Raw genomic sequence first — 15,623 nt, 5'->3', positions numbered from 1 at the left:
GAATTAAAAGTCTCTGAAACTTTCTGCTACATGAGGAAGTCTCCTCTCTTCCTCCTGTCCCAATACCAAGGTTACCAAATCAATGCAACATCTTTCTGTTTTGAGACATGGAGCAGTGAATACAACTTGGCAAGTATACAACTAAATAAGATGGAATGTCTAAAACACAGCAAAACAAGAGCAAATAAGTGGAAGGAGCAGCAAAGAGACCTCGTTCTTAACACTGCCTTTGACATGAAGAAGTAACATTTGAATTTCAGTGTCACTGTCTGAAGTATTTTCTGAAAGGATAAAAACACTCTAAAAAAAAGCAGAAAACAAAACTGGTATCTGTCAAGAGTCAAGAAACAGGCTTAATCTACTACTGAATCTTATGTAATCACTTACTACCGAGGCGTCAAAATACTACAGCCATCACATGGTCATGGTAGTCTATACAAAGCTATTAAAATCTTTATATAGTCAGAATCCACATAACTGATACATATATATATATACATATTTCCCACCTGAGTGCCATAAAGAGAACAGGAAGCTCAAGGCAGCTTCCCCATAGGAGGTTCCATGCTATTGCAGAAGTGGGAGAGCAACTTCACAGCTTCAACCAAGCTTCCTTCTTCCCTCAGTCATGCATCTGTACAACACTGAAGCTTCTCTGATAATGTCATTAGTATTTACAGAGTAGCTTAAACATTACAAACACTTTGCAACTCACATGTGGTAAGTCATCACTGGATGATCTCATTATTGTAATAACACAACTAGAGATCTTTCATGTAAAGATCAAGACAGAGTTTGATTCAGCCAGCGCCAGCCATGCAAAAATCAAGAAATAAAGTGTCTTTTAAAATCAATTGTTAATAAACCTGGCAATAGAGAAAGGAAGCTGCAAAAAAAGACTGAAGCCTCAAAAAAGTACTGAAGAAACAGCAGTCCTCTCTCAACATAAATTGTTTAAGCAAAGTTATTCTACTTTCAGAGGAACCTCAACATCACACATATCTGTTCCAGTGAATAAACATGGAATAATCTAAGAGCAAACTTTTATAAATCCATGTTTTTAAAAATGTTTATTTGATTTTTTAAATCCAAATGCAATACATTTGACATTTTCATATTCACTTCTGCAATATTCTACCAAAATGAACTGAGATGAATCAATAAACAATGAATTTTCACCTCTCTGAAGACATACATAGTAAATGAACTTAAATTCATAAATCACACACATTTGCTGTGTACTTTTAAATAGTAAATGGGCAGCATATTCACAAGAAATATCTTTTACACACATTACAGAAAGATTTCAAAAACTTTTTAGCAAGCACTTAAAAAAAAACTTTAAATGACACATTTGCAGGTAATTTCATAGTAAGAGCGGGAGGCAAAATGGATTCAGGATATTCACTGAAAAGTTATTTATCCAGCTCTTCCCATTTTCAAAAGTATCCCGAATTTCCACTTGAAAAATTAAGTACCTATTTTATTCACCTGCAGGTGACACTGTTGGTCTTAGCCATACAACTAAGCAAGAGCATTCCTCTCAGTGTATTCAGCTGTAGTCTCAATCAGTGGTGTATCCAAACCACAATTATTTTTATTTTATTTGTACTTGAGTACTTCTAAAGTTCCACTGTAATATCAAGCCTCTGCAGAGACAGTGATTAATGCAAGTGCTTCATGTAAGTTATATTAAAGCTGAATTTATTCTGATAAAGCTTAAAGCAAATGAAAAAATGTCCACAGTGAAAGGGGAAAAAAAGAAAAAGCATATACATATAGCAAGGGCTCTTCATCCAAACTGAATATATGTATATTTTAATATAAGTGAAACAGGTTGAGGCAATCCCATGCATGAATATAGGTTGGGAGGAGAAAGGATTGAGGACAGACCCAAGAAAAAGTCCCTGGGGGTCGTGGTGGATTAGAAGCTTTAACATAAGCTGTCCATGTGCACTTGCAGCCCAGCCAACCATGCCCTGGGCTGCATCAAAAGAAGCACAAACTCTTTGTCAAGGGAGGGGCTTCCCCCCCTCTACTCTGCTGTTGTGAGACCCCACCTGGAGTCCTGTGTCCAGTTTGGGAGTCCCCAACATAAGAAGGACACAAAGATCCTTGAACCTGTCCAGAGAAGAGCCACAAAAATAATCAGAGGGCTGGAGCACCTCCCCTGTGAAGACAGGCTGAGGGAGTTGGGGCTGTTAGGCTCAGAGAAGAAGAGGTTCCAAGGTGACCTTATAGTGACTTTCCAGTACCTGAAGAGGCCTACAAGAAAGCTGGGGTAGGGCTTTTTGCACAGGTGTGTAGCAAGAGGACAAGGGGTAGTGGTTTCAAACTTGAAGAGGGGAGATTTAGGCTAGACATGAGGAAAAAATTCTTTCCTGTGAGGGTGGTGAGACACTGGCACAGGTTGCCTGAGGAAGTTGTGGCTGCCCCCTCCTTGGAAGTGTTCAAGGCCAGGATGGATGGGGCCTCAAGCAACCTGATGTAGTGGGAGGTGTCCCTGCCCATGCAAGGGGGTTGGAATTAGATGATCTTTAACATCCCCCAGTTCAGGAAGGATATCGAGGTCCTGGAGCAGGTCCAAAGGAGGGCAACCAGGCTGGTGAAGGGACTCGAGCACAGACCCTATGAGGAGAGGCTGAGAGAGCTGGGGCTGTTCAGCCTAAAGAAGAGGCGGCTCAGGGGAGACCTCATCGCTGTCTACAACTCCCTGAAAGGAGGTTGTAACCGGGTGGACGTTGGTCTCTTTTGCCAGATGACTTTCAACAAGACAAGAGGGCATGGTCTTAAGTTGTGCCAGGGGAAATTTAGGTTAGATATTAGAAAGAATTTCTTTACGGAGAGAATGATCAGGCATTGGAATGGGCTGCCCAGTGAAGTAGTGGATTCTCCGTCCCTGGAGATATTTAAAAAGAGACTGGATGTGGCACTCAGTGCCATGGTCTAGCAACCGCAACAGTGGTTCAAGGGTTGGACTCGATGATCTCTGAGGTCCCTTCCAACCCAGCCAATTCTATGATTCTATGATTCTATGATTCTATCCCTTCCAAGTCAAACCACTATATGATTCTATGGTTCTATGAAGTACAATACCAGTTATAGAAGTTCACGAAAAAAAAAAAAAGAGGAAAAATAAAAGAAAAACCACTTAGTTCAAAAAGTCTGTAGGAAATGGAGGGAAGTCAGGCATGAATATAATTATTTCCAATAAAAGGAGAACACGCAACCATGAATGCAATTACAAAAAAAACCACCTTATGTACTTTTAACTACAGAACACATAGAATAATTTTTCCTGTTGTTCAAAATTACTGTAATTTTAGGTGGCATCATTTCAACTACATTTTACTGCTAAAACAAAAATTAACTCTCATCTTCCAACCCAATCCAAATAGAGATTTTAGCCAAGTGAGTCATACCAAAGAATGCCAGTCAATTGCATGTTTTATCAGGGTATGTGGCATTTTATTATTAAACACTAAGTAGGTTTCTCAAAGGCAGTACTAAAATTCTACAGATTATGCAATAACTGCAAACAAGTAGGCATGCAGTATAATAAAGCACTATATCTGTTACTTTGAAAAACATATTTTTTCAAATAAAATGTAAATAAATTTCTTAGAGTAGTAACTAATTTGTGAAGCATGGAAGTCTGATTTCAGAAAAATCGAGATGGATTCTGTAACTCTAGAAATTAATTTGGGTCACAGGTAGCATCTCCAGTTTCTTACAAAGGACTACTATTTTTTATTCACACTACTACTGTTTGATGACATATATATACTTCCACAAAACCCCACCCCACAGTAAAGTCTTGGCTGTCACAGACCCATATATTAATATAAGAGCAGTAAACCAGTAGGACTTCCAACAAGCCCTCTATGGTATGGAAGGACCATAAAAAGAAAAAAAAAAAGGAAGACAAAGGAAAATAAAAAGGAAGTACAATGCTGAAGACACAAGTAGGTAACAGCATCCTGAGAAAGCAATGCAGTTGTCCTAGGAATATGTAGATATGTAAGAGATATGTAAGAGATATATATAAGAGATATATATAAGAGATATATATGAGATATATATGAGATATATATGAGATGAGATATGTAAGAGATATGTAAGAGATATGTAAGAGATATGTAAGAGATATGTAAGAGATATGTAAGAGATATGTAAGAGATATGTAAGAGATATGTAAGAGATATGTAAGAGATATGTAAGAGATATCTAACAGCCTGTGGAGTCCCATCAAGCTTCACTTTCTCACCCAAATAGTGTTTTTTAACACAATTTGCCCTGAAGATAGCATAGGCAATGAAACAGGGAGCAAGATTTTATTTTTCAGCCCACAAAGACTTCTGAAACAAGGGAAATCCATATGGAGATGAAAGCGTGAAATGGAGATTATTTTGGCATACAGAAATCCTACTGTATAAAAAGATTTCGATCTTTCTTGACTCAGACATACACTTTGGCAAGCACTTCTGTTCTAAACATTTTAGTATATTTCTCTCAGTTAAAAGGTAACTCTTTTATCTCTTTTAAAATAAAGACTCTCATTTTAGGTAGTGCATCTCTCTGGAAATTCAGAAGAAAGGAAATTTTATTATAGCAAGAGAAATATTCTGGAAGTTTTCTCAGAGAGACCTTCCTTTCTCTTATTTCCTGTATTAGATTTTGAGGTCCTATTGATAAATTATATCTCCCAGTCCAAATGTTGACCAAAAGAAGATATTCTGTTCTTAATTTTTGCGTCTGCATAGAATTAAGCACTACTTTTCATTCTAGGCATACCAGAAGAAGGAATATTAACCAGGCTTAGTTCTTCTTTTGAAATTAACAAGTGGAAAAGAGGAGGACTTTTCTCTCTCTGTGAGCTTTATAATCTCTGGATCACTTCCGATGGCCACTTCACGACAGTAAATCTCCTCATTGCAAAAAAGATTTCTAATTTTCATTGCATCTAAAGCACTAAAGTTTCTAGAGCAAAGAACCACCCTGTTTCTGGAAGGAAACAGAGAGACAAGTGAAGCTAGCAATAATATAAATGTTTTCAACTGCTTCAAAACCAATGGCATATAATTGGAGATGAAGACCAATTACAAAAGACTAACATCAGAGTGAAAGCTGACAGGGATGGACAAAAGATACTGGAGAAGGTAAGAGAGACTAGACAGTGATGAAGCTTCAAGAGATGGGAAAATAAAAGAGCATTATCTTCCTTCACAGGCACTTTAGATTGCTATTTACATAAATTTTCAGACTAAGCACTTCATGTTGTTTTCACAAAATGCAATGGTAATATGTATGGTATAAAAATTGGCAATGTCAACGTAAAAAAAGGAAGTGTTCCACATAATTTGATCTCTGTTAAAATGAATTACAATCTGATAGCCTTATTTAAAATAAATACCTAAACAAAAAAGCTATTGTAAAGAATCACTATCTCATGTATTTAACATATGCATAAGCTAAATCACTGTATAGGCATGTTAAGCTAACATGCTTTTTATGCATGAAATGGGAAGCACACATACATCAATAGCATAGAACATAATGCACTAAAAAGTAACAAAATGCATGCATTTCCATAGGAAGAAAAAAATCAGTAGGAATCAAGTTCAGTTATTTGTTTTTACCCAGAAGCACCGCTATACTTTGTTGCAGTGCAGGAAATGAGAAATAGTGTATCAGAAAAAAAAAGCAAGCTGCAGATGAAACAGAAGCCACCTCAAGTTTATAGTCCCCTTTTGTTTCAAGTAGTTTCAGACTTGATTAGTTTTATATTGCAGATAAGAACTTAAGAAAAAAGCATTATTCCATTTTATTAGTATCGGATTCCAACAGGGAATAAAGCCTTCATGACTTAATATCAGAGTCTATCAGCTGACAGAAACTATCAGAGTGATCATCCATATTACTAAAAGGTCCTGATGCCATTTGCTGTTCTCAGAGCTACTTGCCCTATTCAGCTCTGATGCTTTTCTGGTCTCTGCTTCACTTCTCACTCCTGCCTTGCCTTCACAAGAACAATTAATCAGCTAATCTTCCAGATGTCAAAATACATTCAGTCCTTCAAGCTATTTCCTCTCAAGAAAAGCATTCTTTTCAGTAATCAGATAAGTGTATTTGCCAATGCAAATGCAGCTTACACAAATTCTCTTTTCATTTGCAACACTGGTGTTTTCAAAACACTTATCAGTACTGCTGTGTTACTCATGCTTTTCCATAAGAATTCCCCTTTTGTTCTAAACTACTCTTATTTCTAGTATAAAGAGCCAGCTAAAGTTAAAAAGAAAAACTAACCTCTAATAAAATTGGAAATAAGCTACATTTCTCTTGGAATTAACATTTAAAATTTATTTCTCTTGGATTTAAAATATTACAAATAAAATTTCAATTAAAGCAGTAACTTTATTGTAAATTGAAAACTAAAGCTAGCTGTGATGGATTTGCTTTAGTGGCTATCCATCCCCAGCCACTCTTTCACTTCCCCTCAACTGGACAGGGGGAGAAAAGAACATAGGAAAGATCAAGGGTCAAGATACAGACTGGAAGGTCATTATTCATTACTGTAACAGGGAAAACAGCCTTCACTTGGGGGAAATTAATTTTAATTTACTGCAAATTTTCAAAGAAAATTAAGTAGAATAATAGTGAGGAAACAAAGTCAAAAAAACCCTTTCTCCTAGCCCCCCTTTCTCTTAGGTTCAACTTCACTGCTTTCTTCCCAACTCCTGTCTCCTGAGGAATGGGGGATGCTGTCAGACCATCAGCCTTTCTCTCCCTCCCACAAGACACAGTGCTTCACAAATTGCTCCAACATGGGTCCCCTTCTATGGACTGCAGTTCCTGCCAGAACCCTGCTCCTGCATGGATTCTCCATGTGCCAGTTTCCTGTAGGGCACCATCCACCCACTAAGATCTGGGAATCTCCCAGGGCTGCAGTGTGGGTATCAGCTCCACTATGGCCTCCTCCATGGGCTGCAAGGGAATCTCTGCTCCATCTCGTGGAGCACCTTGTCCCCTCCCTTCTGCTCTAACCTGGCTGTCTGTGGGGTTGTTTCTCAGACTTTTTCCCTCACCCCTATCTCTCTATCAACTGTTGCACAGTGGTTTTGCCCTTTCTTAAATTTGCTTTTACAGAGGTGCCAGCAGCCTGGCTGCTGGGCTGAACTGTGCCCTCTGGAAGGGTCCATTGGTACTCACTGGAATCGGCTGTGTCCAGCACCTGCACCTCACTGCTGCCAGAGTCTGGGCACTGACACCCCAAAACTGAGCACAAAATGTATATAAGGTAATAAAAAACCCACTCTGCTTAGTTACTGGGGTTTTTGTTGTTTTTTGGGGTTTTTTTTTGCTTTTAATTGAGATCCTGGAAATCATTCAGGTTTTTCAGCTGCTCAACATGTTCAGCACTTGGCAAATGCAAGTGGTATCACTTCTCAAATCTAGAGCTTTGAAAAATGGTTTCTTAGCAAAATGTTAAAATAGGTTTTACATAAACTGTGAGCAACATTAAGAATCAACTCTGAAAACATTATTTTAGCTTATACAGGCTACAGAGGAGAGAACAAATATGACCGCTAGCTGCCCATTTTCAACATGACAATGCATGTCAGGCTAGCAAGGCTTTCTTCACCACCTCCTTCCTTTTATTATTTTTTTATACTGAGATGAATGGATAAAAAGTCTAATCTTTCACCTCACACCTCTGTATAATTCACTGGTCCAGGACACTACAGCAAACAAATTTCAGCTTTGAATTTGGTTTATTTGAACATCTTGGAATTTATTGAAGTTGTTAAATTACAAAAGTTTATGAGGAAGGAAGTATTTGAAGAAAAAAATGAGTGAATGTTACTCCAGGCTTCTTACTTCCTAGCTGTGCTAAGGAGAAAGTGCTTCTAAATGAGAAACACTTTAGGTTGAAAGCAGACTAAGAAGAGATGTCCTGTTTACTTTCAACACCCGCTTCTTTAATCAGACATGCAATTAATTTTTTATCAAATCCATGATGCCAAAAAGGCAGAGATATCTGGAGGCCTGCAGAAACCTAAACGTTTCAGAAATGTCAGTTTCTGTGAATGCTGTGAATGCCCATATTAACGTCACAGCAGTTCAGTAAATTTGTAAGTCTCTTTTTGTGGATCTTGAAGTACTTTAGTACTATGTGAACACTACAGAAAATCTAGTAATATATTTTAAATTAATAACTTTGCTTTCTGTGTAATCAGGTTTCTTGATCAACAAAAGCAATAACCAAAATAGAAATACCTCTATTTTAAAAAGTCTATGTTTCAAGAGATTTACAAACCCAACCAACCAACTAACCAAAAAAGTATTCAGCAGTTCAGAAGTGGCAGAATCAGGACTATTCATGCAATAACAGTTTGATTCATTTCCCCATAATACTTATTTTAAAAGACAATAAATTTCCTTTTCTTGCTCTCTCTGAATCCCTTTAACTCCAAGAATATGAAAAGGAAGGAACAGAGATATAGAGAGGTTTATAGGTTGGGGAAATCAGCCTCTTTTCAAAATTTGACCAGATTTGTTTTCAACTACTAGATAATTTTAGCAACAGAGAAAGCATTGACACTCTGGCATTAACACCAAAATATATCTATAGCAAGCAAGGCTCATGACAGTCTGGCAGCTTTCAAGGCAAAGCAAGAGACATAGGACCAATAAAATAAATCAGGCTTATACCTGCATGTCTGAAGCACAAAATAAAGCAAAAACACTGTGGGGAATTCGTTTCAACTTTAAAACATCACTCTCACTTATATGTACGCATTTGAATTAGGATGTCAGCTGTGGACAAATACTTCAGCACCTCATACAACACTGCTGAGCTACTAGTTTACAAGTGAGAAATGTTCACAGTAATTGAAAATGCAATAGAATAGTAAAATAACTTCTCTTAAAAATAAAATATCCTTTAACTGAGTGATTTTTAAAAATGATTTTAAAAGTTTATACAGATGGAAGAAATTCTCATGATTTTTCATTGTGATATGTGCCAAGGATCCTAATTTTGTTTGATGTTATGTATGTATAAATTGTTAGAGAAATTATCTCTTAGATGTTTTTTGATACCCACTACCTTTAAAAGTCATGAAATGTTAAGTCCAGAAAGCATTTCTGAAACTCTCTAGATGATAACACTGCTTTGTAAAAGTTAAATCATCAGGCTGGTCATCAGCTCACAATATATTGTGCCCGGCGTAGGTCAGTGCCTTCAGATTTGGTGGCTGCATTATAAAGCTACGTTGCTCCAATTCCAGCTGTATTCTCCAAATTTGCAAAAGATAACTATCACTACTATATCTTTTGCAAACACAAGGTCAATGATAAAAGATCTGGAAGCCCACAAGTTGATTTAAAAGCTATGTTACATCATTTTCTTAATAGCTATTTATGCGCACATTGAAAAAAGTCAGCAAGGACAATCACCCAAATAATACATTGACTTCTAACAAAACACTTCATGCTATCTTGAATACTACCCAACAAAATACACCATTTATTGCTTCTGGGTATTTTCTATTGAAACATTAAGGCTAAGATACTGAAAACCAACTTACCAAACAATACAGTGTGGCTAAAGTATGATTAGTATCACTGTGGTTTAAGTGATGTGTAAGTATCAGTTTTTCAGATGACATTATGTCAGTATATGACCATGACTAGGCAACAGTAGGTCACTATGCAAACATGCTTAGAACAGAGCTGATAGAAAAAATTATCAGACGTAGGGAAACACACTGCCTTAGATTTTTTTTTTAATAAATAAAAGAAAAAGTTAATGCATCTTTTTTCAGACTATGAAAATGCTATAAAATTGTAAGTGAAACTATGTACAAGAATCAGCATAATAGCTACTGTAATTTATTTTGTAACAAGTTTGTTTTCTTCTGTTGCCAGATTCAATGATGCACTTACTTATGTACAAATTATTTGGCTATGGACTCTGGATTTATTCTGTCTAAAGCATTTAAAAGCATTGTTAAATATTTACACCTACTCCTTTTGAGAAAACACATATAAAGAAATTGTGTCTTACAGATTTAACATACATCCCACATTATACAGTTAGATAAGTAGTAACCGCAAATTTCACACTGCACAAGATGTGGGGAGAAGGTTGTAAGACTGAAAAGTAAACAAAACAATTATTTTGATTTTTAAGGTAATTTCTGCACTGGTAAAATTAGAAGCTTGGCTTCTGAAGTAGATGTTGGAACCACAGTACTGTTAATGAATATTCAAAGTATGGAAAGTAAAAACAAAAGTAAAATAATCTCATGTATGATACCATATATATAAAGAGGAACATGAGACATGGATGACTTCTAGGTGCAGCCCAGAAAGTCAAATGTATCCCATGTTGCATCAAAAGAAGCATGGCCAACAGGGCAAGGAATGTGATTCTCCCACTGGAGTGGGACCCTGAAGTACTGTGTCCAGCTCTGGAGCCCCCAACACAGGAAGGACACGGAGCTCTTGGAGACAATTGAGAGGAGGGTGACAAATAGTCAGAGGGCTGGAGCATCTCTCCTATGAAGACAGGCTGAGAGAGATTGAGTTGTTCAGCCTGGAGAAGAGAAGACTCCAAGGAGACCTTACAGCAGCCTTCCAGTACCTGCACAAGGCCAACAGAAAAGCTGGAGAGGGACTTTTTAGAAGGCCACGTAGTGACAGGACAAAGGGTAATGGTTTTAAGCTTGAAGAGGGGAGATTTGGGTTAGACATTAGTAAGAAATTCTTTAGTGTGAGCGTTGTGAGACACTGGCACAAGTTGCCCAGGGAAGCTGTGGATGCTCCCACCTGAGAAGTGTTCAGGGCTGGGTTGGATGGGGCTTTGAGGAACCCAGTGTGATGGGGGGTGTCACTGTACGGGCAGGGGGTATGATACTACATGATCTTTAAGGTCATTTCCAAATCAAGCCATTCTATAATACTGTGATTCTATGAAATGACAGCATGGAAACCACAGAGAAAGTTATTTCTGAAAAACTGTCCTACAGATGTTGCTAAAGAGTATCTTTTCAAAACATTTAGAAGATTTTATTCCCTCGTAAAAATAATGAAAATTTAATTTATTCATTACTTTTTGCTAGTATTTTCATATTTTAAATATATTTGTAGAAAAAGTAATAAAGGCAGACCCCACTGTACATTAAGGATGGATTCCTGTGAAGTAAGACAGTTAGCAGTTTGTCAGCTAAAGCGTTTTTTCCCTCATAGAAGTAAGCATAAAAGATGTGTGTAATCACTTACAATAAACACATTTAAATACAGAGGTAAAGGATGAAGAATGAAGCATGAAGGATGGAAAGGACGGAGAAAATTATCAGGAGTGTCACTGAAGCACTACTGCTAACTAATACTTGACAATTACCTCATTTTTATGTCTTTTCATTGTGACTGATTTGATTCACTGTAGGATGAAAATGGTAAAAATGTCACTGCTCAGAAAAGAGGCAGAAGACAACTGTCACACAGGTTTATATCAGGCCTTCAGTTTCTAAAAGAATCAGGTGAGATCTTTTGAAACAGTGATCCAGCCTGGAATGCCTGTATCTGCTTCAGCTGATGATCCTGCTCCTGCCTGGTAATCCACAGACTAATGTATATACTCCCCTGGTGTATTTAATTGGTGTGCATGCATCCACCTGCTGTAACATCAATTCTTCCAGGAAAACTGCTTTGCTGTTAAACACAGGCACTTCATCTATTAAACTAGTAAAGGCTAGAAAGCAGGGTAATGATTGGCAAAGCAATTCTGAAACTATAAATAAAGTAGCAACACATATCAGAGTATTCCTGTCTAGTGAAATGCACCCATTACAGAGGCTGACAAAGTTTTGAAGGAAGAATCAATTTAATATAGGATAAAAAGCAATGAGAGGAACCTGCTTGGATGGGTTTTTTTAAGTGCATAGTTGATGAAAGAAGGCTCATGGTTTTACAAAGGAAACAATATATTCGAAGAGCAATAAACAGGATCCAGCACTAGTAAGTGCCCTTTCCTTCTTTTATAATAAGGTTACATATCTTCTGTGCACTTTCATAAGCCAAACTCAAACAACTCTGAGCTCCAGAGTCTGCAAAAAAGCAGCAGCAATTACATTGGTAACTCTTGGACCGGTGTTACCTCTCCCCTGCACCTCCTACAGTTCTGATTCATCAAAAGGGAAGACTGACTAGCTACAACAAACAAAAGAAAACAAAAAATGAGTATTTCACAGTCCCAACATTTTTCGGGTTTATTAATTTGTCTTTTTAACATTTCCAATATTTTGACGAGCAAAGAAGCAACACTATTATTGATGCAAAAAGAAAACTGGAATTATTCAATGTTTTAATTACAGTTCCTTTGAATATCTAGGAACTGAATTTTGGGTTGCATAATGGTTTCCAAATTTTTCCTGTACTGGAAACTGTTTTTTTTTCCATCTCCACTCTCCCAAAAGTTATCTTTCTATCCTATGAAATACATATGGAACTGCAAAATTCTTAAACAGTATTCAAAGATAAGTAAGCATCAGATAAAAAAAATAAATTTCATTCATTGCAGGAAAAAAGGATATATTTACCTGCATTCTGCCCTTACCATTTCTTCCTGATTTTAATAAACAAATCTATTTCAGCCTTCTTCTCAAAAGAGAATGAAGAATTATGCTACTAGTGGTATTTTAGAGAAAAGCAGGAGAGCGTGATGAAGAAGTCTTTAATCATTAATTAACTATGATGCTTTAAATTAATAATTTGCATATATTAATAATTTTTCATTACTAGAATAACAAGATTTCAACTTTTTAATCCATTTTTATATGCATTTCTTAATAATGCCTGAAATAGTTTGTGGTTTTCTCCTTTCATTACTTCTTTACTGGATGTAAGTAGAGCTTTAGCAATGAGGTAAGATTTTATGAATTACATCGCAAATTAGGAGAGCAAGAGAAAAAAGCACTTCTCCATTCTACGTTCATCCTTTCATCGAAATTAGTAGCTACATTCAGAACAGGTTTTTCAGCCATCATATCAGTTTTGTCACAGATTACACATGCTCTCTCACTAAGAGAACTCTGACCTACTTGGCTATGTGTCCCAGATGAAAAGCACTGTCAGCAAAGGAAATAATTTTAAATTATAATTTGTCCTATGTAAATAATTTCGATTTTTAAGAAGTGCCTATTGGAAAGGTCTTTACTTTGTAAACCCAAGTTTTAGGCAGACAGTACTGAAGTGTAATTCTGATAAAGCACCAGCGATATTGCTGTTGCTCACTGATAGTGGTTTCTCAGTTATCAGTTACCACTGTGGTGTCAATACATCTGCATATATGCCTTCTGATAAAGAAGACTGAATACCAGGACTTCATACAAGATTATTGCAGTGAACCTCTTTATTACTAAATAGATATAGACATCTTCTCTTGTCACGTGAAAAGTTTTCTATAGTCTTGACATAAAAACTTAAACACATCCAAGCTAAGAGAATGGCAAATGTAACTCATCTGAATCAATAGTTACCACAAGTCATATTTATAAATGTTCATATTCATAATGCAACCAAGTCTTATTCTGTGTCTTGGACGAGTTAGGAGGAGGAAGTGTAATTACATGGAACTCCAAGTAAGAACAGATGTAGAAGTACCTCAGTATTTTGAAAAAAAGATATTTCATTGACAGAAATGGCATTTTCCTGAAATAAATATGAAAGAAGTACTGTCTAAACCAAAAATATGTCCATCTCTGTAATATTATTTATGAGGCTAAAAAAGTAATTTTTATTCATTTATAATATTGTTTAAAAGTTTAACCTAGTGATGTCATATTTTTCCTCAACTATCATTAAAAAGAAAGTAATATCAGCCTTTAGCAGGAACTTAGCTTTTTAAACTTTTGTTTTAAAATAAAAAAGAAGGTATTATTTTGACATATTTGCAACAATACTGTCATGACATTTCAAATGTATCTAGAACTCACCATTTGCCTACCAGACCTTCAACCTTTCAAAGATTTTTATTACCAAAGAATGCGAAATCTGCAATTATCAATGTCAGGTTCCTGCAAACACATTCACACAGCACTTGGTTTACAGTCCTGAAAGCTTAAGGGCAGCAGCCACTAAGGTTCACAACCTGGAAATCAGGTAAGAGTTTATACAGGGGTTATATGGAAGTGGGGTGTCACGGAAATAAAATTAAATGGGAGAAACTAAAGAGTTTAATGAGCTTATTGCTTTAGATATTTACGATGTATTAGTGTTTGAGTGACTGAATTGCAAGTCACAACATAACCAATGTAATTGCAGTCTCAGCAGTAACTTTTCAGCTGCTTCCTTAACGCTTCCACAAGAAGTTTTACAAAAAGACCAGTGAACCTATGAAGAGACAGGAATACACACACACAGAAAAATATTTTAAGACATGAAGCATACCTGTGTTCGGAGAATTTCACCTTTTGAGAGCTGCATATCACCAGTCAATTCTTTCGCAGTAATGCCGAGTGGTTCCAGACGTTTGCTGAAGTAATTTGTCATTTCAGCTGCCAAAGCCTTCATAGGAGCAACATACACAATCTGCACCAAAAGGACACTCGCTTGATAAATGAGCAAACCCCACAATGTCGTTTGTTTCATGGCAACCATTACAAATCACTATTTATTGTGAAATATGATGCCAGGCACTTAGAGTGAAAAATCTTAATAGTGATGTATGAAAAGTAGTTATCTCTGTTGGATAAGTGTGCAGCTGCTGAAAGGACGATGGATTTTGTTTATACAGCCTCATCACTTTGAAAATTGGTTCTGCATCAAAGCTAAATTCATTTTCATAGCTTTTTAGTCGCATAATAAGATTTTCAGAACACAAATAAGAATAGTTTTAAAGGTAATAAAGTAAATCAAAACTTGCCTTATCTTTGACTTGGAAGATTGGAATACCCTTGAAAAACTCCTGATTTCGTACTCCATGTATAGGATATAATGGGATTTACCTTACAAGTTAAAAAGCTGGTACTTGGTTCATTAAACTCTTACCTTAAACTCATCCTTTTTGATGACACCATGCTGGACATGCTGGCGAATTTCATGCAGGACTGTCAGCATGGCAATGTTAGTCTTCCCAGCTCCAGTGGGGGCACAGATTAACATGTTCTCATTTGTATTGTAAGCAGTCTCAAAAACTATAGACTGGATTCTGTTTAGTCTTTTCATGCCTTTAAAAGCAAGTTGTCCAATCTGTTAAAACAAACAACACACATTATTTTGGGTTTTTGATATATATATTTTTGTGTGTGTGTGTATGCATATATTAAGAACTGAAAACAAGAACACATGGCAACAAAACTTAAAATCCTTGATGAAATATATTTATTACTCCAAAACTTTTATTCTGAGGATACCATCCCTGCCTCACCTTCAAATACTGAACCACTATGGAAAATAAAATTAACAAAAATTTATAGCTGCATACTATTTCAGCATTTGTTTTTATTCATGAGTGTGACCAAAACTAAGATACAGTAAAATAATGACTTGTCAATAAGCAAACACCAGTAAAACAACAATGGTCAGATCAGAAGAATACATAACTTTAAATCTAAATT

At 36.3% G+C, this 15,623-nt stretch overlaps 1 protein-coding gene across 1 annotated transcript in view; it reads right to left on the bottom strand.

The window, feature by feature from the left end:
* ASCC3 (activating signal cointegrator 1 complex subunit 3) overlaps positions 1-15,623 on the bottom strand; it is a 249,751-nt gene that overhangs the window by 172,918 nt on the left and 61,210 nt on the right. The window contains exons 9-10 of the mRNA XM_030448254.1: positions 15,055-15,255; positions 14,455-14,595 (exon numbers count right to left, since the gene is read on the bottom strand). Coding sequence (XP_030304114.1) covers positions 14,455-14,595; positions 15,055-15,255 — 342 coding nt within the window. The remainder of the gene's footprint in view (positions 1-14,454; positions 14,596-15,054; positions 15,256-15,623) is intronic.

The sequence above is a fragment of the Calypte anna genome, chromosome 3, assembly GCF_003957555.1.
Source record: "Calypte anna isolate BGI_N300 chromosome 3, bCalAnn1_v1.p, whole genome shotgun sequence".
NCBI classification, from domain to species: Eukaryota; Metazoa; Chordata; class Aves; order Apodiformes; family Trochilidae; genus Calypte; species Calypte anna.
The sequence above is the reverse complement of the archived record's forward strand: the minus strand, read 5'-3'. Positions and strand labels throughout refer to the sequence as shown.